At 53.0% G+C, this 24,308-nt stretch overlaps 2 protein-coding genes across 3 annotated transcripts; one reads left to right on the top strand and one right to left on the bottom strand.

Moving 5' to 3' along the window:
- Positions 1-1,573: 1,573 nt before the first annotated feature.
- On the top strand, positions 1,574-4,428 carry GALR3 (galanin receptor 3; the record flags this gene model as incomplete). The annotated part of the gene is made up of 3 exons (XM_081058863.1): positions 1,574-1,693; positions 2,588-2,965; positions 3,639-4,428. The coding sequence occupies exons 2-3, from the start codon at positions 2,607-2,609 to the stop codon at positions 4,426-4,428; spliced, it is 1,149 nt and encodes a 382-aa protein (XP_080914989.1). The 5' UTR covers positions 1,574-1,693; positions 2,588-2,606.
- An 8,363-nt stretch (positions 4,429-12,791) lies between these two features.
- Positions 12,792-24,105, bottom strand: ANKRD54 (ankyrin repeat domain 54). 2 transcript variants are annotated; one of them, XM_081059566.1, is made up of 8 exons: positions 23,648-24,105; positions 22,224-22,271; positions 17,767-17,865; positions 15,850-15,921; positions 15,320-15,367; positions 15,122-15,246; positions 14,840-14,947; positions 12,792-14,480 (listed from the first exon to the last, which is right to left on the bottom strand). In XM_081059566.1, the coding sequence occupies exons 1-8, from the start codon at positions 23,979-23,981 to the stop codon at positions 14,406-14,408; spliced, it is 909 nt and encodes a 302-aa protein (XP_080915692.1). In that variant the 5' UTR covers positions 23,982-24,105; the 3' UTR covers positions 12,792-14,405. The 2 variants fall into 2 exon arrangements, with proteins under 2 accessions (XP_080915692.1, XP_080915693.1); XM_081059567.1 differs by having other exon boundaries at positions 13,318-14,480; positions 17,767-17,860; positions 23,648-24,076.
- Between the last annotated feature and the right edge of the window lie 203 nt (positions 24,106-24,308).

Below are 24,308 nucleotides of genomic sequence, written 5' to 3'. Positions count from 1 at the left end.
CACTGCTGGGAGCTCTTTGACCTAGTACTATGAGAGCCCATAAAGAGCCCGTCCCAGAAGAGCTGGGCCCCCAAGGGGAGGAGGGGGGGCAGTGTGTCCGGGATCCCAGGGGCTTTCAGGGTTCAGGCATGCTACATTTGTGAGTCCAGGATTCTGGCAGTCTGTTGGTGCCTTACTTTCATACAGGGTGCTTGTGGCTCTCTAGCTATCAATGCTTATATTAGGTTGGTGCAAAAGCAATTGAGGTTTAAAAGGTTATAATTGTAAAAGCCGCAATTACTTTTGCACCAACCTAATAAAATGCCACCACACGAGTTTAGAATCCTACAGTACTGCCCTTCAGTGATCACAGGATTCAACAATTTTAATTCCTTAATTCAATTCTGATAACTTCTACATTCAGGTTTGGAGAGTAGGTATGAGTCTTAATAGCTTCAGTGAATCTCTGCTTTCCCAAATTTGGGGATGCTCTGGACCTGGGGTGAGTGACATCAGGCTTTAGGGAAACACCTCTGAGCACTGTGAAAATCCCAGGGGCCTGAAGCAGCCAATTCCAGAGTCTTCTCCCCCCTCCCCCGCCCCCTCAGGCCTTGAACACAAGTCCTGGCTTCATTAGCATCTCCTCAGACAATTTTCTCTGTTTTCCCAGACTTCTTGACATTCTCCCTACCCTCCCAACTTCTCGAAAGACTTCACACACAATCCCTATTACCTCTTCTCCCTGAACTCCTTGCAGACTGCTTTCCGCCCCTACTAGTCCAGTTTACCAACACCCTTGTTGCTAATTCCAATGCCCCTCGCCCCCCAGGTGCCAGCCTGTAACCCTCTGAAGCATTTCGCCATGTGGCCCCCTCCAACAGGCCAGGCCAGAATCCCATGAGTGAATCAACCATTCACCAAGATCTATTAACTTCTTTGGCTCTTAGCTGGATAAGAGGCTCACTCATTAAATCACTCCTCTCCTATCCATCCTTTCCACCCCAGGCCATAATAAACTAATTATAAAATGGGCAGGTCATGTCCCTGCTCTGGAACTTTCATTAGTTTCCCCATTGCCCTCGAGCTAAAGCCAGACTCTAGACAGGCACATAAACCCTCCAGTCTCCAACCAGACTGGACCCCTGGACTAAGCTTTGGGAATCTGATGGGTCTCAGGGTTCTCAGGGCCTGGGGGAGGAGTCCTATCTGAAGCCTGCACAAAATGGATTCATATTCTTGTTTTCTAACTTGGATACCTCATTCAAGATTAGAAATCCTTTCTGAGTTTGAATTGGAGCAGGGATGGGGGAAGGTGGAGGCGGAGTCATCAGGCAGGGCCAGAAGAGGTGGGAGGGCCAAGGATTGGCTGGGCCCTGGGCACGGAGGGGTTAACTACAAAGCGAATCTCAGAGCGAGATCAATGGGTTACCCACTGCAGAAAGAGGCAGAAGCAACGCAGAAAGGCAGAGAAGAGCCAGGCAGAAGAGCATGCCACCTGGGGGAGAGCAGGGACTGAAGAGGAGGTAGCCATTGGGCACTCCAGAAGGACTGCCCAAGTCCCGCTCAGCAGAGGAGGGGCTTTAAAGGAGAAGAGGGAGAAGTGAGGCAGACCTCTACCTGCAGGGAGGCACCATGGGGCCGCTACTGAGCCAGGAGGGAGCCTCAGCCTGACTGGTTCACCCAGGATCAAGCGGGGTCCAGTGCCCAGATCAAGGTGGGTGTTGCCCATCCAGCACTTCAGGGGTCTTCTGCATGCTGGGTACTGGGGAGGTGCTGGGGGCGGAGAGGGGCGTGCAAAATACCACCTTCCCTCCCCTCTGCCTGGCTCCCTTGTCCTTAATTTGTCCACCACCCCAGAGGTCCCAGGCTTCTAGGGGATCCACAGGTAGTAGCTGATGTGGGCTGTGTGGTGGGATGGGAGTGAGGGTGGACACAGCTTGCACAAATGCACGCGTGTACACACACGCAGGTCGTCAGGCATCACCTGTTAACAGGCTCTCAGATGAGTGCTCTAGCCTGGGAGTCAGAGTACCAGGATGGCTACAGCCCCAGATCTGCCACTCAAAGTGTGATCTTTAGCTTTTCATGTCCCCTCTGAGCCTCAATTTCCTTGTGCAAAAAGTGGGCAGTGACCTATATGGTCTTCCCAGCTGTGCCATTGTGGAGTTCTCACTAACCTGGACTCTCCAGTGATGCAGAGATGTCACCTGTGTTTTGCTGACCTTGAACCATGTCCAAGAGTCTTCCTTGATCTTTGGATCCCCACTGAGAAATAAGGAAAATACACAGGCTCCTGGGGTTGAAGTTGCCCTTCCCCCCATCCGCCATGTCCTCCCCCCACTCTGACTGTATCTTTAGATGTCCATCAACTCCCTAATCAGCCCTTCACACTCTGGGCTATGGGGCTGTTCCCTAGGAAACAGAAACCCACCTCAGACACCAATGTGACTTGTGTCGGGAGCTTGTACAGTGGGTCTCAGTGATAACTTTTGGCTCTGTCCCCCATTCCCACTCTTAAGAGCTTCTAGCCCAGGGGACCTAGCCAGGCCCAGGATGGGGGAACTAGACCCCTGGGTTGAGTGATCAGACTCCAGCTTCTCTTCCCCAGGTGATCATCTGATTGCGAGATGGCTGATGCCCAGAACATTTCGCTAGACAACCCAGGGAGTGTGGGGGCTGTGGCAGTGCCTGTGGTCTTTGCCCTCATCTTCCTGCTGGGCACAGTGGGCAACGGGCTAGTGCTGGCCGTGCTGCTGCAGCCCGGCACGAGTGCCTGGCAGGAGCCAGGCAGCACTACGGATCTGTTCATCCTCAACCTGGCAGTGGCGGACCTCTGCTTCATCCTGTGCTGCGTGCCTTTCCAGGCCACCATCTATACACTGGACGCCTGGCTCTTTGGAGCCCTCGTCTGTAAGGCCGTGCACCTTCTCATCTACCTCGCCATGTATGCCAGCAGCTTCACACTTGCCGCCGTCTCAGTGGACAGGTGCGCTGTGCCTGGGACCTGGTTGGGTCTGGGCTGGGGAGGGAAAGTCTGAACAGATGCTCATTGGCCTAAGGAAAGAGAGAATGGGGGACCAAAAAGTGAGATGGGTGGGAGAAAAGTACCAGCTCTTTGGCGGGCACCATCCAGTCTCTGGGCACGTGCAGGGTGTGTTTAAGGGGACCATCCTGCCCTTCCTCCACGTCTATTGTGAGCTTCCCTAGGACATCTCTGTGTTTCAAGTGTCAGCACAGGGCCTGGTACATACATAGTAGGTGCTCTCTGAGTGTGAAATGAATGGCAAAAGGAACACGAATGAATTCAGGTATTTTATTACCGCCCACATTTGGCCCAGGTTGTGTTCATAGCCGTTTTCATGGCTTGAAACTTGGGGTCAAATCCAGGCTCACTCTCTAGCTGATGACCTTGGCCAAGTCACTTCTCTCAGGGCCTCCGACCCCGCTCTGCCAGGTGCCAGGCACTGCTCTAAGGACTTCGTGCATCAGCTCCCTTAATCACCACCCCCCTGGGAGGCGGGTCACGCGGTCAACCCCCCTGCTCCGACACAGAAATCAAGGCCACCAGCCCCAGGTCCCGGGCGCAGTGTCTCCGTGGGGACGCGGACGCGGGCCAGCTGGCCACCGGCCCGCCGCGCTGACACAGCGCCCGCCCGCAGGTACCTGGCCGTGCGGCACCCGCTGCGCTCGCGCGCCCTGCGCACCCCGCGCAACGCCCGTGCCGCCGTGGGCCTGGTCTGGCTGCTGGCGACGCTCTTCTCGGCGCCCTACCTCAGCTACTACGGCACCGTGCGCTACGGCGCGCTGGAGCTCTGCGTGCCCGCTTGGGAGGACGCGCAGCGGCGCGCCCTCGACGTGGCCACCTTCGCCGCCGGCTACCTGCTGCCGGTGGCTGTGGTGAGCCTGGCCTACGCGCGCACGCTGCACTTCCTGTGGGCGGCCGTGGGCCCCGCGGGCGCTGCAGCGGCAGAGGCCCGGCGCAGGGCCACGGGCCGCGCGGGGCGCGCCATGTTGGCCGTGGCCGCGCTCTACGCGCTCTGCTGGGGCCCGCACCACGCGCTCATCCTCTGCTTCTGGTACGGCCGCTTCGCCTTCAGCCCCGCCACCTACGCCTGCCGCCTGGCCTCGCACTGCCTGGCCTACGCCAACTCCTGCCTCAACCCGCTCGTCTACGCGCTCGCCTCGCGCCACTTCCGCGCGCGCCTCCGCCGCCTGTGGCCCTACGGCCGCCACCGCCGCCATCGCGCCTGCTGCCCCCGGGGCGCTCGCCGAGCCGCTCGTCGCATCCGCCCGGCGTCCTCGAACCCTGCGGGCTGCCCCGGGGATGCACGGCCTCGCGGGAGGCTGCCGGCCGGTGGCGGCGGCGGCGGCTGGGGCAGGGAGCCCGGGAAGGAGCCTGCCCGCGGCCGGGAGGCTGGACCAGCCCTGTCTGCTCGAGGATCAGAATAAACCTTGTCCGCCTCCACTCTGCTGCGTGTCAAGTCTGTCTGTCATTCCTCTTCCCTTAGGGCAGGACGCTACTACGGGGTGGGGCCAAGGCCAGGAGCCCTGTGAGGAGCAGTGGCTGGGCTGGGGCTTTGGCCCAGAGGACACCCCTGGGCGGTGAAAATGGGCCAGTACAGCTTCGCGCAGCCTCCTGAGCCAGCAGCCCCCAGACTCTGTCGGTAGCCAGGCTAGCAGGAGGGCAGGACCTCTGCCCATCCCTGCAGTTCTTCTGCAGCTTCTAAGACCTGCTTCCTCCACCACCCTTCACCAAGACCCTTCTCCTTTTCGAGCCCTGTCCTCAGTTGTTTAATACGAACAGGTAATATAGCAGATATTTATTAAGCACTTATTATGTATTTTATGCAGAGCTACATTCTTAAATCTAATTATCAGAAACAGTTTTGCAAGGTCAGTCTAATTTGTTCCATTTTACAGATGAAGAAATCAATCAAGAATCAGAGTTCAGTGATTTGCCGAAGGTCTGGTAGCTAGTGTTTGGCAGACATTGGATTCAAACCCACTGCTGTATAACTTTTTCTACTCGGTGGAACCTCCTTCTCCACCTCTGGGGCCTCTACTCTGTTTCCAGGATTTCCAAGGTTTGTCTTGGTTCTTCCTGATTCTGCATCAGCCGTCTTCCCCAAACCCACTGCTACCAGCTGAATGCCCTGGAAACCTCAGAGGGCTCCCAGGTTCTGTAGGAAAGTTCTGTTCAGGTACTTAGGGCAGTGGGCCCTGATGGCCTTCCAATCCTAGGCCTGGCCCCAGCCCCTTGCATCATTCCTCAACCATTTGGTGCTCCTGGCTCAAGAGAGACACTGAGCCACACTTGAGCCCCAGCTGGCCTCCCAGCCGCCCTGGCTGCCCTGTAGCCCCTCCCTCCCTGTTCCTGTGCACAGCTGGGGTAGTCTGTGGCTGTGGAAACCTCCTAATTAACCAATAAATCAGTCTCAGCGGTTGCAGAGCTACCTACTTCCCTCCCTTCCTCACCACACACCAATAATGTTTATCAGCTTCCGGCTGAGACCTTTTGGCCTCCATGCCTTGCCAGCACCCTGAGAAGGCCCTTTCCTGACAATAGGCAGCTGCTGAGTCCTCATCACTGCCTGCCACCTGCCACAGACCCAGGGATCAGAATGGCAGTCACCCTGCACAGGGGGAGGCTGGGATCCAGCTGGGGGAAGCAACTGCTATAAGGGCCCTCCACAGGGGCCTGACACCTGGGCCAGTGTTCCTTCTCCCACATCTGCCAAGGTTTCCATGACTGACTCAGGCTGCAGCAGTGCAAGTGTTTCCCGGAGGGCAGGGGGTGTGATGCTGCCCGCTTCCACAGCACTCAGCGTGGCCTCTGTCTCCCTGTGCCTCACACCTCCACTGGCTCATCTGGGCCTTACGCCAACACTGGCAAGCAAGGAATATTACCTCCATTCAAAAACTGAGCCTCAAGGCGGTGTGAGGTAGCTTGACCAGAAACACGTGGCAAATTCACGGCAGAGCTGAGATCCTAACTGGGCTCCAGGGATGGCTCTCACAGCAGCCCAGGCAGCATTGAGAAAACATCTAAGAGCATTTGACAAATTTCTCTGCACAACAACAGTGAGTGCCTGCAAAGCAGAAGAAGAGAACAAAATCTCCTGGGGTTGGCTTATGTTCTGCCACAGTCGCCTCTGTGGGCACGGACAGGTGACTGACTAGGAACGGCCTCCCTGTAGGATGGGCAGAAGACAAGCTCACCCAGCCAGGGAGTAGCAGAGCCAGAGTTCGAACCTGCATGAAACCCCAGGCCCCAGGGAAAGGGTTGGTCAGTGGAAGCCCTCCATAGAGACCTGGGTCTCTGCTCACCTGGTAGATGGACAGTTGTACAGCCCAGGCCTCTGGCTGGGCTCCCAGGCCTCCTACTTCATCTTCCTACAAAGCAGGTCTCTCTGGCCCATCAATACCAATTAAGTACCAGCGTTTTCCTATTAATGAATATCAGTTCCTCAGCTCTGATGTCAGGCTCATTTGCAAGCTGCCAGCTGGATCCAAGATGGCCTCCACTGTCTCCTGCAGGAAACGTAAAGAAGCCCACAGGCCGTGATTAATGGAAGACAGTACAGCCTGGCCCAGGTAGGCACACAGCAGATATTTGATACGTGAGGACAGAGGTGCCAGGGAAGGAGAGATATGACACTTCTCTTCGTTCTTACCCCTCCCTCCACCCCCAACATTTGAGTGCCTGCCCTAAGCTAGGCCTTGCTGGGAAGACAGAGATGGCATGAGTTGGACCTGGTCTCTCCCTTTCAGGAGCTCTCAGTCTAGCTGGAGAGCCAAACACCGAAAGAAGAAAGGACAGCACGGTGTGGTGGGACCATCCCAGAAAAGCACACAGTTTGGAAAGGACACAGAGGAGGACACTCTTGCCTTCCTGGGCAGTCCAAGCAGGCGTCTCAGAGGAGGTAACATTTAATATGCATTTTCCTGGAAAAAGGTGGGAAGGACCTGCCAGATGGAGCAACAGCCTGTGCCAAGACAGGTAGGGTAGGAGCGATACGTGGGCTCATGCTGCTGAAGCAGGCTGCCAGGGTAGGTGCCGGTGGAGGTCACCAGGGCCTCCTAAGCCAGCTGGAAAGCAGGGACTTCCTCCTTCAGGCAGGTGGTGACACCACTGAAGGTTTTCAGGAAGGGAGGGGCCCCATCAGACATGTGGTAGGAAAGCCCCCAGAGTTGCTGTGTAGATGCTGGGTTGGAGGTGCCAGGCTGGCAGCGAGGGCCCGATCCAGAGGCTGCTCTGTGAGCCCTTGGCCGGGAAAGCCACCGCCAAGGGCCTGGCCTGGGGCTGAGAAATGAGTTTTGTTATGGATTTGGCAGGAAGATTGATGGCCTACTGCTGGGCTTGGGCTTGGCCCCAGAAGCTCCTGGGTCTGCTTCAGGGGGCTAATGAAATGCTTGGAAGAGCAGATGGTTGCTAATGCAGCAGGTCCTCGAATAAAGTCGTTTTGCTCAATGTCATTTCGTTCATTATGACGTTGATGACGTGCCCTAGGAACTTAACTCGTTTACATCCATTAGTCTATATAAAACTGGTTTCATTATATGTCATCTTGCTTAAAGTCATAGAACCTATTGACAATGTGAGGTGAGAACTTACTGTACTTTGGTTAGAAGAGAGCTGTGAGTCCTGTAGGGCCAGAGGCGGCAACGGGGCCTGGAGTAGAGGCTGGATGAGCCCTGGCTGCTGCCCTCGGGGCCCAGGAGAACTCACTTGACCTGAACCCCCTGCAAGGTCTCAGGCTGGGCTGGGGCAGCCTGGGCCCCCCCGCCCCCCCCCGGGAAGGAACTCCACTTAGTTGGAGGGAAGTTTAAATTCTTCAACCCTTTCACCCTCCCATTTGTGCAAACCTCTTAGGGATGGGCCTGTAGCATTTATGCCTGAGCACCTAGTAGGTACAGGGTTCTCCTGCAGGAAAGAAAGAGGCACGGGGGATTGTGGGAGCCTAGGAGAGGGCTGTCAGCCAGCTTGGAGAGATAGAGAAGACTTCTGGAGGAGCTGGTGGGCCAAGTCTAAAGTGGAAGTAAATCAGCGTACATGGGGGAGGGAGACATAGAACACGGGCACGGACTGCCTGGAGTCAGGCGTGGGGGCGGCCTGGAATGGGGCACACGGGAGCGCCGGCAGGAATGGGGTAGAAGAGGTGGGGGGCATTCACGAAGGATTCTGAATTTCAGTCTAAAATTGAGGCTGTACTTTGTCCTGTGGGCAATGGGGAGCCACTGAAAGGTTTTAAATAAAAGAACAACCTGATCAGATTTACTCTTCAGGGAACTCTTTCCGGCTGCAAGAAAGGTTTTCCTGGGGAGGGAGAATTGTTAGGAGGCTGGTGTGGGAACCCAGAGATGAAGATATCCAAGACGCTAGCAGTGGGGAGACGTGAGGAGACATGGGCAGATGGGATAGCCACTTAGGAGGTACAGTTCTCGGGACTTGGTGATTGAACATTGTTGGGGGAGGAGAGAGATCCCAGATGATACCCCAGACTTCTGTCTTGGGCTATTGGGGGTGGCAGTGGGGATGACGGGGGTCAGGTTTGAGGGGGAAGATGTTGAGCTTGGTTGGAACATGTTGAGATTAAGGGACCTGTGGGACATGGTGAGTGGTGTCCAGAGGGCACTGGTGCACTGGGCACCTACCACCTTTCAGGCCTTGTGCTTGGCCTGGAAGGTGTATTGTGTCTCATCTGCTTTCAAGTTTGGAGATGAAGGAACTGAGGCTCAGAGAGATTAAGTAACTTGTCCAAGACCACAGAGCTAGCCAGAAACAGAGCTGGAGTCTTTAGCTCAGGTTTGTCTGATTTGGTTTCATGGTCTTTGGGGAAGAGAAAGGCAGGAAGGAGTTGGTTGAAGGGGAGAGAGGAACTAAAACTCAGCCCTGGGGAGGGCGGGAGAGGTGAGGGCGTCGGCACGGCAGCACTCACCAAGCCCTCTCCCTGCCTAAGGCTGGCAGACTCAGCATCATCTATCAACTTCGAGGTGTGTACCTGGGGACATCCATACCAATTAAGTACCCAAGGTTTCCTATTAATGAACACCAGTTCCTCAGCCCGATGCTGGGCTCATTTGCAAGCTGCCAGCTGGATCCAAGATGGCCTCAGGCCAGAGGGCCAGGCTGTGTAGGCTGGGATTTTTTCTGGTGTAAGAGGACGAGACTGATTTATTGAGGCATCTGCTTGGTTCCAGTGGCCCAGGCTCTGTGGAGGGGTGAGACTGAAGCAGGAGGAAGGGTGATGGGGACGGGAAGGTGCCAGCTTGGCGGTGGTGGTGCAGGGAAGGGCGCTGGCCTGCTCATTGGTAGAGTTGCCAGGTCAACTCAGAGAGGTGGCACCTTGCAGGGGTCAAGATGTGGATTTTGATTCAAGTTGGAATCCTGGCTCCTACACTTCCTAGCTCTGACCTCTCTGTGCCTCAGCCACCTGCAGATCTGAGTTCTGTCTGAGCCGGGTCCCACTGGAGGCAAACCACGTCACGTCGCTCACTGGCTGCTGCCAGCCGTAGGTGATATTTCAAGGGCTCCCCCAGGCAGATCTTGGTCTCCATCAAAACTCTCACAATCCAGCTGAGGAAGTGCAGACTCACCCACCTCTGCCCTCTGGGCGTGCTGACCACCATGTGCTTTGATAGCATGTGCCATCCTTCCGGGCTTCCAAAGTGGGAGAGTCACCAGGTTGGCATGGGCCAGTCATAGGGACAAGAGAACACTCTGGTCCCTGGTCTGCGGTGTTGGGCAGGACTCCTTTGCTTCCCTGAGCTTGTTTCCTCATCTGTAAAGTGAGCTGCCCATCTCTCTCTGCAGGGATGGAGGCCTCGTGTCAGCTGGCAAGCTAGCATCTGGGGGTTTGGGCAGTAGTTCCCCTTGGGCCCCATAGCTGAGGGGAGCCAGGGACTTTGTTGGGATTGCCCAGGAATCAGTCCAGTTTCTTGACCTCCTAACCGTGACTTGGGCTCAGCATCTGAAGCAGTTTGGGCAGCAGGCAGCCCTGGTGGGGCAAGAGATTTTCTCCCAGAGGGGCTTTTCTCTCAGAGCTCATGGTGCCTGCTCTGGGTAAGGACGCATCTGATCTCCAGGTGGAGGCGACAGCCTGCCTCACCTGGTTTCTGCCACCAGGGCAGATCTTCAGACCTCAGGACCTCTGCAAACTGGTCCCACCTCCCTCTCTTGCCAGTCTGTCACCCTCCTGGTCCCATAGCCGGCTTTCGGACCACCTCGGAAGGCCAGTAATAGTGGAGGCAGCCACCAGAGGTCATCAAGGACCACTCCAGACTCAGCTCAGACCCATTGCCTCGTGCTGGCCCCTCTCTGCTCCCCAGTGACCATGTGCATGCACATTATATGCTGTGCTAAGTGGTGAAAGGGCCAGACCCTCCCGCACCGGAGGCTGGTCATGGAGAGAGAGACCCACTCAGTAAGGCCCGTCGGTTCCTACCAACTGGGTCCCAGGGGCACTGGGGACCCTGGTACTTTGGAAACCTTGGCAGAGATTACACTAGACCTGGGCTGGTTCCCACGCACCTGACCTCAAGCAACTTACTTTCTTTGAGCCTCAATTCTCTGCATCTATAAAATAGCGGGAGCAATAACATTGGTTCCCTAACGTTTTATTGCAACCACTAAATCAAAGGGTTTGTATGAAGGGCCTGCCAACACATAGTAAGAGCTCAACAAATGTTGCCGCTCTCCATTTTAGGAAACTGCTTCTGAGAAGGCTCTAATTTCAAGCCTGGTGGAAACTGCATGAGCTTGGAGGTGGGTCCAGGTTCCAGCCCAGCTACCTGGTGGGGTCATCCTGGCAAACCTGCATTTGCTCACCTATCAAAGGCAGCAGCAAGGCCAGTTGTCTCGCAGGATGGTTGTGAACACAAGTGTCTTCTCCAAGCACTTCCCACCTTTTGCCATGGGCCATGACAGGGATTTTGTCCTCTCGTTCACTGCTCTCGTTCCCACCTGGACCATTGCCTCATGCACAGCAAGTTTCTCTCTCTCTCTCTTTTTTAATTTAGAGAATACTTTATTAGTTTCTGTAATCAAACCCATGTAAGATAAGACCTTACATATTTAATCACCATGTGCATTACCCATGTACAAATGGAAAAAAATTCTGTTTAACGTTTCTAGGCAATATGACTGTTAATTTGTAGTTTCTAACATGAACCAAGGTGAGCTATAATGCAAAGGACCCTCCCTAGAAAGTGAAATCAACAGATGTGGATTTTTGCTTCCTGCACCCCTCGCCCCCGCTGCCCCCACTAACCCAGTAACAGAACTAACTCCCGGCAGGCACCCTCTGCTGATTCTCCCTCCTGCCCCCGGCCCAGCCTAGCCAGCTCAGGGCCCACTTGTGTATTTTCTGACTCACTCCAGTGTCTTGAACTGGCTGGCTCTTCAGACAGATATGGGATTACAGGGTAAATCCTGGCTGGAAATGAGATGAGGCAGGTTGGCTGGCTGCTGCCCTGTCTGGCAAGTGTTTGATGACTGGCCCGTACAAGCCACCTTCATCTGTCAAGCCCTTTGTTCACTGTCTACATGGCCGGGGAAAGTTGACAGCGTCCCATTCACTTGCCCCAGCAGTCTGTTCTCATGGTTACATGGTTACAAGGGCAGGAGTGGCTGGGTAAGGCACCACCAGGATGGAGGACCCAGGTGGGGACAGGTCAATCCAGGCCAAGGGCTTGTCAGAACTGAGCCAGTGAGTTTCCATGCCGGGCCATTCTGGAAACGTGCAATCATCTCAAGGCAGTTTCACAAAGTCCTAGCAAGCCACAACCTCTGAGCCTGCCAACGTAAAGCAGCCTGCCCTTCGGATAACGGGGCCCAGAAGGGCCCAGGCATTGCCCAGGATGCCCTTGGCAGGCCCCTCGCCTATCTGCTCCCAAAGTCTACAGCAAGAGTTCCTAACCTTTTGTGTGTGGACCCTCCTGAGAATGAAAGCTATGCACGCTTTTCTCACAAACACATGCACTCTCTCTACACAAAATCTTACATCATTTCAGGGCTTCATACCTTTTTTTTTTTTTTTTCTTTTTTTATAAATTTTTTTTTTTTTAGATTTTCCTTTATTGGGGAGGGGAGCAGGACTTTATTGGGAACAGTGTGTCCTTCCAGGACTTTTTTCCAAGTCAAGTTGTTGTCCTTTCAGTCTTAGTTGTGGAGGGCGCAGCTCAGCTGCAGGTCCAGTTGCCGTTGCTAGTTGCAGGGGGCACAGCCCACCATCCCTTGCGGGACTCGAGGAATTGAACTGGCAACCTTGTGGTTGAGAGCCCACTGGCCCATGTGGGAATCGAACCAGCAGCCTTCGGAGTTAGGAGCATGGAGCTCTAACCGCCTGAGCCACCGGGCCGGCCCTTCATACCTCTTTAAGGGCCCATTAATTGAACTCCTTAGACCTGAGGTTGAGAAATCTTACCTCCACTCTCTCCAGGATGATCAGCCCTGGCCCTGGGGGCATGGTGGGCAGAGACCCAGACACACTAGTTTCCAGAGAAGGGGCCCACTCCCTTTCACCCCTGCCTCCCCACTGCCCCGGACTCTTCCCTGCCCAGCCCACCCTTGGGGCCATGGGCTAAGGGGGGCTGTGTCCAGGCTCCAAGCCCCAGCACAACCCCTGTAGGAGAGCGAGCTCAAACTTGCCTCCCAGGCCCGAGTGGGCAGGGTTAAGAACATGGACAGAAAGGGAGAAAAGCCACCCACCCACTGCACCTCTCCCACTTGCTGCTCACCTCATTCTGCTCGCTCCTTTCCTCACCCCACACACAGCCCGCCTGCAGCCACTTCACACACAACAGCAGCAGCTCAAGTTCCCTGGAAACACTTTATTGCTACCTCTGCCCCTTTCCCTACCTCAACCCTGCAGACCTGGCCTTTCCAGCTTGCCCCCTTACAGGATCCTGGAGGCAGCCTGGGCCCGTATCTCATACCTAAAGGAAGAGAGACCCTTTTTCCTTTAGGGTCTGAGGAACAGCTGGTTTTCACAAGTTTAATTCAGATCCAGTTGGGATCTGGGGACAAGCTCCCCTCTGAAAAGTAGCCAGGATTCCAATTTGGTGAGGGGAAGAGGAGCAGAGCGAGTGGACACGATGGATGACCTCGAATAAGTCTGCTTTACTCTGTAGACAGATGCCTCCTTGGGGAGGGCCAGGCCAGGCAGCTCCCGTCAGGCTCCCCTTGTGGACGACCCCTGCCTTCTGTGCGTCCAGGCCCACAACAAAGGGCACGTCTGCTCCTGCAGGGGTGGGAGTGGGTCCCTCCTTTCCAGTGAGTTTTGAGCCTGCTCTAGTATATTAGTTTACCATTGATACTGCAACAAATTACCACAGACTTAGTGGCTTGAAACACAAATTTATTCTCTTCTAGTTCGGACGGTCAGAATTCTAAAAATCAGTCTTGACTGGACAAAAGTCAAGGTGTCAGCAGTGCTGGCTTCTTCTAGAAACTGAAGGGAGAATCCATTTCTTTGCCTTTTCTAGTTTCTGGAGGCTGCCTGCATTCCTGGGCTTGTGACCCCTTCCTCCCATTACTCCAACTTGTTGCTTCTGTCACCGCATCTCCTACTTCCTCTCTGATCTCCTACTTCCCTCTTATCAGGACCCCTGTGATTACATCAGCCCCACCTGGACAATCCAAGATAATCGCCTTGTCCAAAGATCCTTTAACTTCTTACATCTGCAGAGTCCCTTTTGCCATGTCCAGTCACGTCCACAGGTTCCTGGGATTAGAACATGGACATCTTGGGGACCACTATTCAGCCTACCCCAGCGAGACTACAGGATTGCAATGCCCTCCGGGTGTTTCAGTGACTGGGAGAAAAAGGGTTGGGGGCTTTCAGCTTTGGGTTCAGCAGCGTCCTTCCTCACTTTGTATCTCTAAGGTCTGAGCTTCACCAACACCAACCCGCCCCCGCCAACCAGAGAAACTCACTGCGGTGTCTCCTTGCCAGTCAGGTGCCAAGTCTAAATCTAAGTGCTGGTGAGAGGGGCAGGGCCAGCCAAGGAGCCCTCTAGGCTTGCGGACGCCTGCCCGAAGTCCACCCCTTGCAGCTGCAACCAGCCCATGTTCGGGAAGGGACACAGAAAGGGTCTGGGGCCTGCTAAAGGTGCCAGGGAGGCCATGGGACAAGTGAGGCCTGCTACAACAGCGCATGTGGGCCAGAGCTGAGGTGTGGCTGCGTTGCGATGGGAGTCAGAGGAAGAAGCTGGGGACTATGGTCCCGGCCCACAGAGACGCTGGAAACCATGGCTGGGAACGGCTCTGAGGTTGGTGGAAGAGCATCTCTGGCCTCTGGGGGCGGGTCGAGGGCCTCCCAGACACGTGCAGCTCCACAGTCCTGGGCATCAGGCTTTTCTTCGTAATGAGACAGCAGGCGGGCAGGGAGGGCCGGGGCAGGGCAGGAAGGCAGTAGCTCCTCTCGCTACCTCTTCTCCATGTTCTGCATCTGCAAGCTGAGGGAGGTGAAGCTGGCCAGGAGGTCGGTCACCTCATCCACCTGCAGGACAAAAGTAAGGCTCTGCCACGGGTGCCAGGACAGGCCCAGGTGCCTCGGGCCCTGGGTCTCCATCCCAATTCCAAAGCCTGGAGGGCAGACATTATCTCTCTTCAAGGGGATGTGGTGGCTTCACTGTGACTAGGGAACAGGTGTCCAAGTGGTAATTCTCGACACCCGATGGTCTCAGAATGCCATGAGCAACTTCAAAGGAAGTGGGCAGAGGCTCTGAGGCCCACAGTGGGCTACAACCCACAGCCATGGCCTCTTTCTACAATGAGGGTCTGGCTGCCTCAGAGCAGGAACAGACTGGCCTGCGGCTCCTGCCAGGCCCTGGTTCTGGCCCTGCGGCTGCAGCTCACCTGCTCTCTGGTGCTTGTCATCTGGAGGCGCGTGCACAGGTCATCCAGCCGTTCCCGCTGCTCATGCCGCCCCAGGCGCTCCAAGTACTCTCTTAGCATCTGGATGATCTGAAACCAGGGTGCGCTGAGCTGTGGGGGGTCCCAGCTAGCAGGCACTGATGCCAACTGGGGTCAGTGTAAGTGACCCAGGAGCCCTGGTGCTGGAGGCGGGGTGTCTGTGGTGAGGGCAGCACCTGCCCGGTGCTTGTTCAGTGCCATGGGCTCAGCATGAGGGGCACTCACCTGCTTCACTTCCAGCCGTACCGCCTCCAGGCACTGGGAGTGGCCTTCCTGCAGGATGTTCAGCTTCGACTTGGCCAGGTGCAGCGGCGTGCGGCCAGCTCGGTCCAGGGCGTCTACACGGGCCCCTGTGGGAGCAGGCAGGGTTAGCATGCTGGGGGTGAGGGAGAAAGAGGGGTGACAGGGGTAGGGACCACATACCTCCTCGTAGCAGTGTGGTGATGACAGGGACATGGTTGGTGCAGGCCGCTGGGGAAAACAGAACGGGGACTTGAGAAGAAGAACAGGGCTTAGCCCTGTGTGCCCGCTGGAGGGAGCAGGGCCTATGACAGGTCATGCCTCCTAAGAGGGCACCATCAAGGCAGCGACTGGGTAGGACTCAGCAATCGAGTCAAGCTCCCTTCCTGCACCGCTGGGGAAACTGAGGCTTGGAGATGGGACCTGCCTCATGGGACCATGACCCATGGTGTGAGTCAGCCACAGGGCAGGAACCAGCTGCAGGTCTCACCTTCCCTAGCAGAGCTGCTGCGGAGCCCGTTCAGGGTACAGCCAAGTAGTGATCAATGGGGAAGCCCATGGGACACAGACTGGAGGGGTGCAGACCTGGGGGCTCGGGCTCTCCCGAGATGACAGGAGATCCTGCTGGGGGCCTGCAGGACCCCAGCCTCTCCATCAAAGGAGCGTGTCTGTGCTGCAGGGAAGGGCGTTTTGGCAGCTTCTCAGGCACTTACCCAGGTGCAGTGGTGTGTTTCCCAGTCCGTCTCGCTGGTTGGGATCAGCCCCGTGGTCCAGGAGCAGCTGCACTGCAAACAGGAGAACATGAGAGTAGCTGTCAGAAGTTTCTATGGACTGGATCCTAACCCCCACCCCTAACCTAGCTAAAGAAGCTCACTCAGAATGTGGACACTGAAACCAACACAGTTCCCTACGTTGTTTCACTCACTCACTCCTTCACAGGGTTCATGTGCTGGACTGTGAGGGCCAGGACCTGAGGATTCTGGGAGGGCCTCCTGGCCTATACAGGTGTTACAGGACTGCGATTTTAAGGGTTAAAGAAAGTGTTTCCAACAGCAGTGACCACCAGCGAAGGTTCTCAAGGGCACTTTCTGCTCCTTTCACAGCCAAGCACCATGGTGGGAATGAGGCCAATAGATGATGCTTAGCTTCCCCTCCTGGAGAATCTCTGGGCCCCCACAAGGGTGGGCTGTGGTATCACCGGGGCTCATCTACTACCCAGATGGAAGTGCCGGCAGACTAAGTCCTGCTGGGAGCCAGGCTGAGCTTTACACCATGTGCAGAAACTTAGTCAAGAGGGGCCACGGACCTCCATGGGGAAGCTCAGTCAGGCTTCTAGAAGAGACCAGGAGAATACCTGCATGACTTCGGGCTAGGCACAGGTTTCTTAAATAGGTCACAAAACTGCCAACCTTAGACAAGACTGATAAATTCATTAAAATGAAGAACTTGTATTTATCAAAAGACACCATTCAGAAGGCAAACTCAGAAAAGGTAAGTCATTTACATTTGATAAGTGATTTGTAACCAGAATATAGAAAGAATTTCTATAAATCAATAAGATAGGCAACTTCTTTAAAAAAAATGGACAAAAAAATCCTGAACAGATATTCTACAACAGAGGATATAAAAATGGTCAATAAATACATGGAGATGTGCTCAACTTGCTGTCAGAGAAATGCAAACTAAACCACATTGAGACACCATTGAATAGCTATAATAAAATTAAAAGGAGGCAATACCACGCATTGGCAAGGAAGTGGAACGACGTGGACCTCTCTGACGTTGCCGATGGGAGCGTGTATTGGCACAACCACCTTGGGAGAAGTTTGGTAACACCTACTAAAGCTCAATGTGTGTGGACCCAGTGACCCAACAATTCCACTCCTGGGTTTATATCTAACATAGGTAAGTGCTTATATCCACCAAGCCACGTGCATAAGAATGTTCACAGAAACTTTACTCCTAATAGCCCAAACCTGGAAACAGAACAGTCCATCTGTAGTAGAATGGGAGAATCGTGTGCAGCACACAATGAAATACTATCCAGCAATAAGAAAGAAGAAACAACATTCAAACACTACATTCAGCAATGAATCTCAAGGATATCATTTTGAGTGAAAGTCAAGATACAAAAGAGTGCATAGTCTATGCTTCCGTTTATGTAAAATTCAAAAACGGGCAAAACTACTCTATGGTGAACAAGGTCCTCCTGAGAGTCCGGCTGTGGGGTGCTGAAGATATTCTGTCTTGATCCGCATGGTGGTCACACTGGTGTATACATACTGAAAGTTCACTGTTTATTAAGTTATACTACACCCCCCCCCCAAAAAAAAAAGGGGGAAAAAAAGGCTGTCCTGTTGCTGCCCTTGGCACTGAGTGAATGTGGCCTGAATGTCTTAAAGGACTGGTGCCAACCTTGGAGGCACCCACCGTCTTTCCCCAGGTTTACTTCTTCCCCAGTCTGGCAGTGCCCGTTCTACAGGCTAAAGGAGTGAGAGGACCACGCACCACCTTGCGGGCTCTTCCTTATGTCCAGCACCGCTTGGCTGTGCAGACAGCAGATCTTGCGCCAACGCCTTTGGAGAGAGGCTCCTTGCCCAGCCCACCCCCTCTCCTCCTCCAGAACTCACCAATCTGGTCATTGCCATTGCAGGAGGCGAAGTGCAGAGCTGTGCGTCCCTTGTCATCAGCTGCACAGGGATCCGCGCCATCTTCCAGCAGCTGCTGCACTGACACCACCAAGACAGAGAGAAGCAGGGGGTGAGAGTGACCGTGTTAGCTAAGCTGCAGTCCCCAGGGGACGGAGAGGGCTGCTCAGGGGTCCTTCCAGGCAAGGCATTGATAATGCACGGGAGAGCCAGTGCCTCCTGGATGCCTGCCCCAGGGGGACTGCCATGACAAGGGACTTGTTCTCTTGAGGACACAACTGAGGGCACCGGTTTCTGGGTGCTCAAACTACATATCCACTGATAGAACATCATAGAAGGATCCTGGCCCTCTGTCAGGAATTCTAGTCACGGAAATCCCCAGCAGAGACTTCGGCCCCATCCCTCTCCCTGACTTTGGATACACATCCCCTCCAGCTGGACACAGCTGCCCAAGCTGTTGGCAGATGATTACTTTGCTCCCAGGAGGCAGCCTTTTAAAGTGAGCAGAATGCAGGTTCTGGAGCCACAGAGACTAAATTCTGGTCTAAGCCAAGCAAAAAATAAAGGGGTACATTGCCAATAGCACGGGCTAGTGGAAAGAGCTGTCTGGGTGTAGGAAAGCCTGGTTTTGGACCGCAATTCACCAGTAAAGGGGAATAATCTTTGCTCTGCCAATCTCCAGAGCTGCCGTAATGAGAATAATGGATGTGAAATTACTTCTTTGAAAAGTATGAAGCCATTACAAAATGTGAGACATTATGTATTACATGTACATGTCCAGCGGAAATGTAGAAATTGCTGCCAAACATCATTTTAGAGCAAACATCATTTTAGAGGTTTTCTGTCCCAGGAAACCTTGAGAGGTTTTTAAAGGTTTTCGAGGACAGGAAACCTCTCAAGGACTTGAGTCACTCCAGACAAAGCCCAGATATCTCCTCCTCTATGAAGCTTTCCTGTCTCCTCAAGCTGAGTCAGCAACGCACTCTCCTGCATCTCCTCAGTACCCTGTTCATCCTGCTACCCTGTTATTAACATGCTATGCTATTTGAGAGTGATTGTTGCTGTACAGTCAGCACCAGCCAGGAGTCAGGTACCTGACTGCTAAGCCCCTCGGCCACCCAGCAAGGTATCACGTCCATTTTACAGACAGCAGACTCCAGCTCAGAGAGATCATGTGGAGTGCCCAAGCCACGCTCACCCAGCTAAGACGAGGCCAAACCGGGGTACAAAGCCAGGCTTCGCTGGCTCCAGAACTTACTCCTCTCCAGCTAATCACTTAAGTTCAGTTTTTCAGTGGGGTTTGTCTTGGAAATGGTATCACTTTATATTGTTCTTCTTCAATCATATTGTACGTTTTCTGTGTGGTTTATCTTAATGCCTTGGACCAAGCTATTACTTGTCCTGCTCAATGAATGTTGCTGACCAACTGAATAAATGAAGGAAGGAAAAGGCTCATGAGAGTGGAGGAGAAATAAATGTCAGGCCATCTCAGTGTTCATCGGTGCATTCACCAAAAGATAGCTAAGATCAAAGAGATAAGCTAAAATAGCCAGTTCTACTTTGTGATTTGTGCAGTTAGTCTTTCCGGAAAGCACTTTAGCAACATCTATCAGAAGCCATCAAAATATGCATACCCTTGGGATAATCCATACCTGGGAAATTATCTTAAAAATGAAAAACCAACATGCATATATATGACAGACTAAATCATTCTTGCTTTGCCCTATTGAAGGTACAGGTTGCATCCATTAAAAATTGTGGTTAGGGGCCAGCCCGGTGGCTCAGGCGGTTGGAGCTCCATGCTCCTAACTCCGAAGCCTGCCGGTTCGATTCCCACATGGGCCAGTGGGCTCTCAACCACCAGGTTGCCTGTTCAACTCCTGGACTCCCGCAAGGGATGGTGGGCTGCACCCCCTGCAACTAAGATTGAACACGGCACCTTGAGCTGAGCTGCCGCTGAGCTCCCAGATGGCTCAGTTGGTTGGAGCGCATCCTCTCAACCACAAGGTTGCCGGTTCGACTCCCTCAAGGGATGGTGGGCTGTGCTCCCTGCAACTAGCAACGGCAACTGGACCTTGGAGCTGAGCTGCGCCCTCCACAGCTAAGATTGAAAGGACACAACTTGAAGCTGAACGGCCCCCCCACAACTAAGACTGAAAGGACAACAACTGACTTGGAAAAAGTCCTGGAAGTACACACTGTTCCCCAATAAAGTCCTGTTCCCCTTCCCCAATTAAAAAAAAAATCTTTAAAAAAAATTGTGGTTATAATTGAGGAATGGAATTATAAGCTTTACTTTATAAGCTTTAGAAAAAATCATACAGTCATGTATACATTCTGTAAATAGGAAAAAAACTGATGGTGCCATTTTGAAAAAATGGTTATAAAGACTATAAAAAATGTTTATGACACAAAGAATTATGCAGGCTACAAAACTGTGTATACGGCAATTTGCAAGCCCATAAAGAAAATTGCTCTGCATAAGAAAAAGGACTAGAAGGATATTCACCAAAACTTTAACAGAGATTAGTTCCTTTGCTGACATTATGGACGTTTTTCTTGTATATTTCTCTAATTTCCAAAACATTTAAAATGCATACATTATTTCCATATTTAAAATATTTTATTTATTTTATTTTTTATTAGTTTCAGGTCATATTTAAAATATTTTAAATGATTTATGAATTCATAGAAAAGCACCTGTAATTTAACAATAGCAGGGTATAAATTTTATGTCCATTGTAATTGCTAAAATATACAAAAAAAAACAATAAGCATGCAGAAAAAGAAAACAAAATACTAAACATGAAAGGAGTGAAGAGGCTAATCCTACAGCCAGTTTCACCATCACCATCCTGCAAGAGCCTAATAAATCTAAGAGCCATTTATATTTGAAGATGGGTGTGTTAGAGGCTCTGAATAGAAAATTACAGCCTTTCTATCAAAATAATAAAACTACCATGTGAACACCTGATTCAAGATGAATTAGACCTTTGGTGAAAGGGAAGTATAATTAAAATATTCTCTGGTCACACACTAGAGATATTAAAAAGAGAACATTTACCTGTTTTCCTTAAAAAACTATCTAGGTTGCTACCCAAATATTCCAAAATGTTCAAGATCACGGGAAAGAGACCAAAGTGAAGAAAGCTGAAAAGCCCTCCAGTTTCCAGGACTGCGCACTATGCGATTCCAGGATTAAGGGAACCACTTCAGGGCCCATGGTGTGACACCCCAGCTCCTAAGGTAAACAATCTCCTCTCCACGCCTGCTCTCCTATCACATGGCCCTCAATCTATACTCACATTTTATCTGTTGACCGTAGGGTCCCACCACCAAAACAGAATGACGTCCACTTGAGGTAGGCAGAATAACATGCCCCCAACGATGCCATGCCCTAATCCCCGGAATTTATGGCTATGTTGCTTTACATGCTCAAAACGGACTTTGCAGATGTGATTAAGGTTAGGGACCTTGAACTAGGAAGATTATCCTGGATGATTCAGGCCCAATTTAATCACACCAGTCCTTAAAAATCAGAGAATCTTTTCCTGCGGTGAGACCCAGGGAGATGGCAGTATGACAACTCAGTCCACTATTGTACTTTGCAGATGGAGAGAGACAAGTTAAGGAATATGAGTGGCCTCCGGAAGCTGGAAAAGGTAGGGAAAACAGAGTCTGCCCTCGAGCCTCTGGAGAGAAATATTGCCCTGCAGACACCTTCATTTCAGCCCGGTGCAACTTGTGTTGGACTTCGGGCCTACAGAACTGCATAATAATAAATTTGTGTTGTTTTATACCACTATGTTTGTGGTAATTGTTACAGCAGCCATAGAAAATGAATATTCCACTTTTGTCTGATTCACAGAAAGAATTAAGTCAGTGGATAAAATTAAAACTGTTTTCCTATAACTTGTCCTTGTCCTTTGATCCTGCTACTGCCCTGTCTCCTAGTGGACACTGGAGAGCAGAAACAAAAACACAGAGTGGTGCCGTCCAGGTGTTCTGCTTAAACAAGTTTGAGGACCGGTGACCCAAAAAGCCTCAGTGAACAGTTGAAGGTGGTGGCTCTGTGCAGACGGTGGCTCTCCTGGCGGCTAAAACTGACGGTTCATTCCCACTAACCAGAAGTTTCCAAAAGTTCCCACTCTGCTGCTGGGTATCAGGGATACAAAAGCAGACACAGTCCCCACCGTCAGGGAACCCACAGGGTGATAAACACTATGACATCAGGAAGTTTGGGGTGACAGGAATCATGGGAAGAAGAGTGAGCACCTAAGCCAGATTTATCGTCTGCAAGATGATTGCAGTTACGCAAAGACTACAGTGAGCCTGGTGCACAGGTTAGCTGAATTCAAGCACTATCTGCCCAGGTATTGGTACCTGGATTTGTCCTTCCCTAACTGGCCCATGGCGCTGGATCCGCTTTGTACACTCACCTGTTTCCACATCGTTAGCATTGGCCGAGTCCCTCAGCCTTTTCAGAGCTGTGAAGAGAGTAAGAGAGTCCCAGTTAAAGAAAAACGACAACAGCCATGATGCAGCAGAAAGTGGAGGGTCTCCCGGTTAACCCACCATGCAGCCACAATAACATCTAAAGGGGAAGAAAGGTGCCAGGATACAAGTAACACCACCGTGGGAGCAAGGAGAAACTTGAAACGTGGCACAACTAGTGCAAAAGCCACATTCTGTAGCAAATCCTCCAAGGTCTTTGGAGCCAGATATTGGTTCTGCCACTTGCAGCAGCTGGGTGACTTGAGCAAGTTAGTTAACCTGTCCGGCCTCGGGTCCATCATCCCCCAAACAAGGTTGAGCTCTGTTCTGACAGCCTCCAGTCGTTGCAAAGACAAAATGAGATGTTCTCTGTGAACGTACACAGGTAATCTTACATGCTCCTTCAAGACAGGCCAGTCCCAAACGACTTACTTAAATTTGGTAATTCCTAAGCAGAAACATTTTTCTCCTGCAATGACACTCCCTTCAGTTTAGAGGCTAACAGAAAGCAATGTCTTTGTCATCAGAGAAATGGTCAAAAAGGACAACTCAGGTACATAACGGTTCCTTACATTCATCGAGTCCTTTGTGGTTTACACCGCACTCTTACATTCTCATTTAATCTTTACGACACGATTAAGATACAGGTGGAATCACAGTACATTGTAAAAGACAATCCAGGCGACACACCAGAGTAGGAGTTTGAGCCTGGCAGACCTGGGTTGGACTATCAGCACTGTCTGGCTATGCGACTCGGAGCGAGGCGATTTCTCCGAGCCTCAGTTTCCTCTTCCACAAACCAGGAAGTATCTGGACCGCAATGAGTTATCGTGAGGATTAAAAACGATCACACATCACGCAACAGGGTTTGGTACAAAAGGGATTAACGGCTATAGGTACATGACCTTACTGAACTCTCGAAACATGCCAGGAAAGCAGGCATTGTGCTAATGTTAGGAGGGAGAAAGCTCGGGCTGAAAGGCTCTGTCGTTTGCCTAAGGGGGAAATGAGGTAGAGGAGAGCAAGCCAGGTCTGCGCAGTAAAACCCACCGGTGGGATGTGGCTGACCCCCCCTCTCGGATAATAAAAGCACTCGCCAGTACTGCATTGCATTATCTCCTAACACACACCCAGAGTTACGACGAGTTTCTATTCAGGAATTACCAAGTGTGAAAAGCCTAGAGTGACTAGTCCTGAGCAGGAAGGCTTTACTTTATGTATTTATGTATTTTCACGCTCATGGTCCTTAGCCGCTATAATTCTGACCGCTGAAAGGCGACTCTGGGCCCTTCGATCGGACGTCCGAGGACTCCAGGATGGGGGGCTGGGTTCCGGGCGGGGAGTCGGCCACGCCTCCCGCGCTCCTCACCGTGCACCTCCTTGCCCGTGGGCCCGAGCCGGCGGTGGGGCCTGGCGGCGCGCCTCAGCCGGGTGGCGGGGATCTTACAGCACAGCTCATCGCGGGGCTCCGAGTCCTGCTGCCACAGGACATGGAGGTAGCGCAGAGGGGACTGGGCCCCGCCGGACGCCCGGCCCGGGAGGCCCGGGAGGTCCGCGCCGCCGCCCAGCGCAGACCCGAAATCGGCGAAGGAGAAGAGGCCCTCGGGGCCAGTCAGCGGCTCCGGCGCCACCGCGCACTCGCCGTCGGAGCTCGAGCGGCCAGAGCGCGGTTCGTTGTCCGCGCCCCCGGCGGCGGCTGCCATGGCAACAACTCTGCGCGGGACAGGCCGCGGAAGCCTCGTTCCCGACCGACCAACCGACCCGCTTCCCTCCGCCCTAAGCCTCGCTGTCAGCGGGTGAGCGGGCGGGACCCAGCCTGCAACCACGGCAACCGAGAGAGGGGCGGGCTCCGGTCGCGAGCGGAAGGGCTCCGAACCAATGAAAACCCTTTCAGCCTAACTCCCCCCGCCTCCGCCAACCGGGTATAGCTCGGGCAATAGAATTGGTTTCCGGCTGCGTGACTGACGGACATAAGAACCAGTCATACATTTGAAGGGCCCGGGGCTCCGCCGTACGTCCCTACACCGGAG

This window comes from Rhinolophus hipposideros (genome assembly GCF_964194185.1).
Source record: "Rhinolophus hipposideros genome assembly, chromosome: 9".
Classification (NCBI taxonomy): Eukaryota; Metazoa; Chordata; class Mammalia; order Chiroptera; family Rhinolophidae; genus Rhinolophus; species Rhinolophus hipposideros.
The sequence above is the reverse complement of the archived record's forward strand: the minus strand, read 5'-3'. Positions and strand labels throughout refer to the sequence as shown.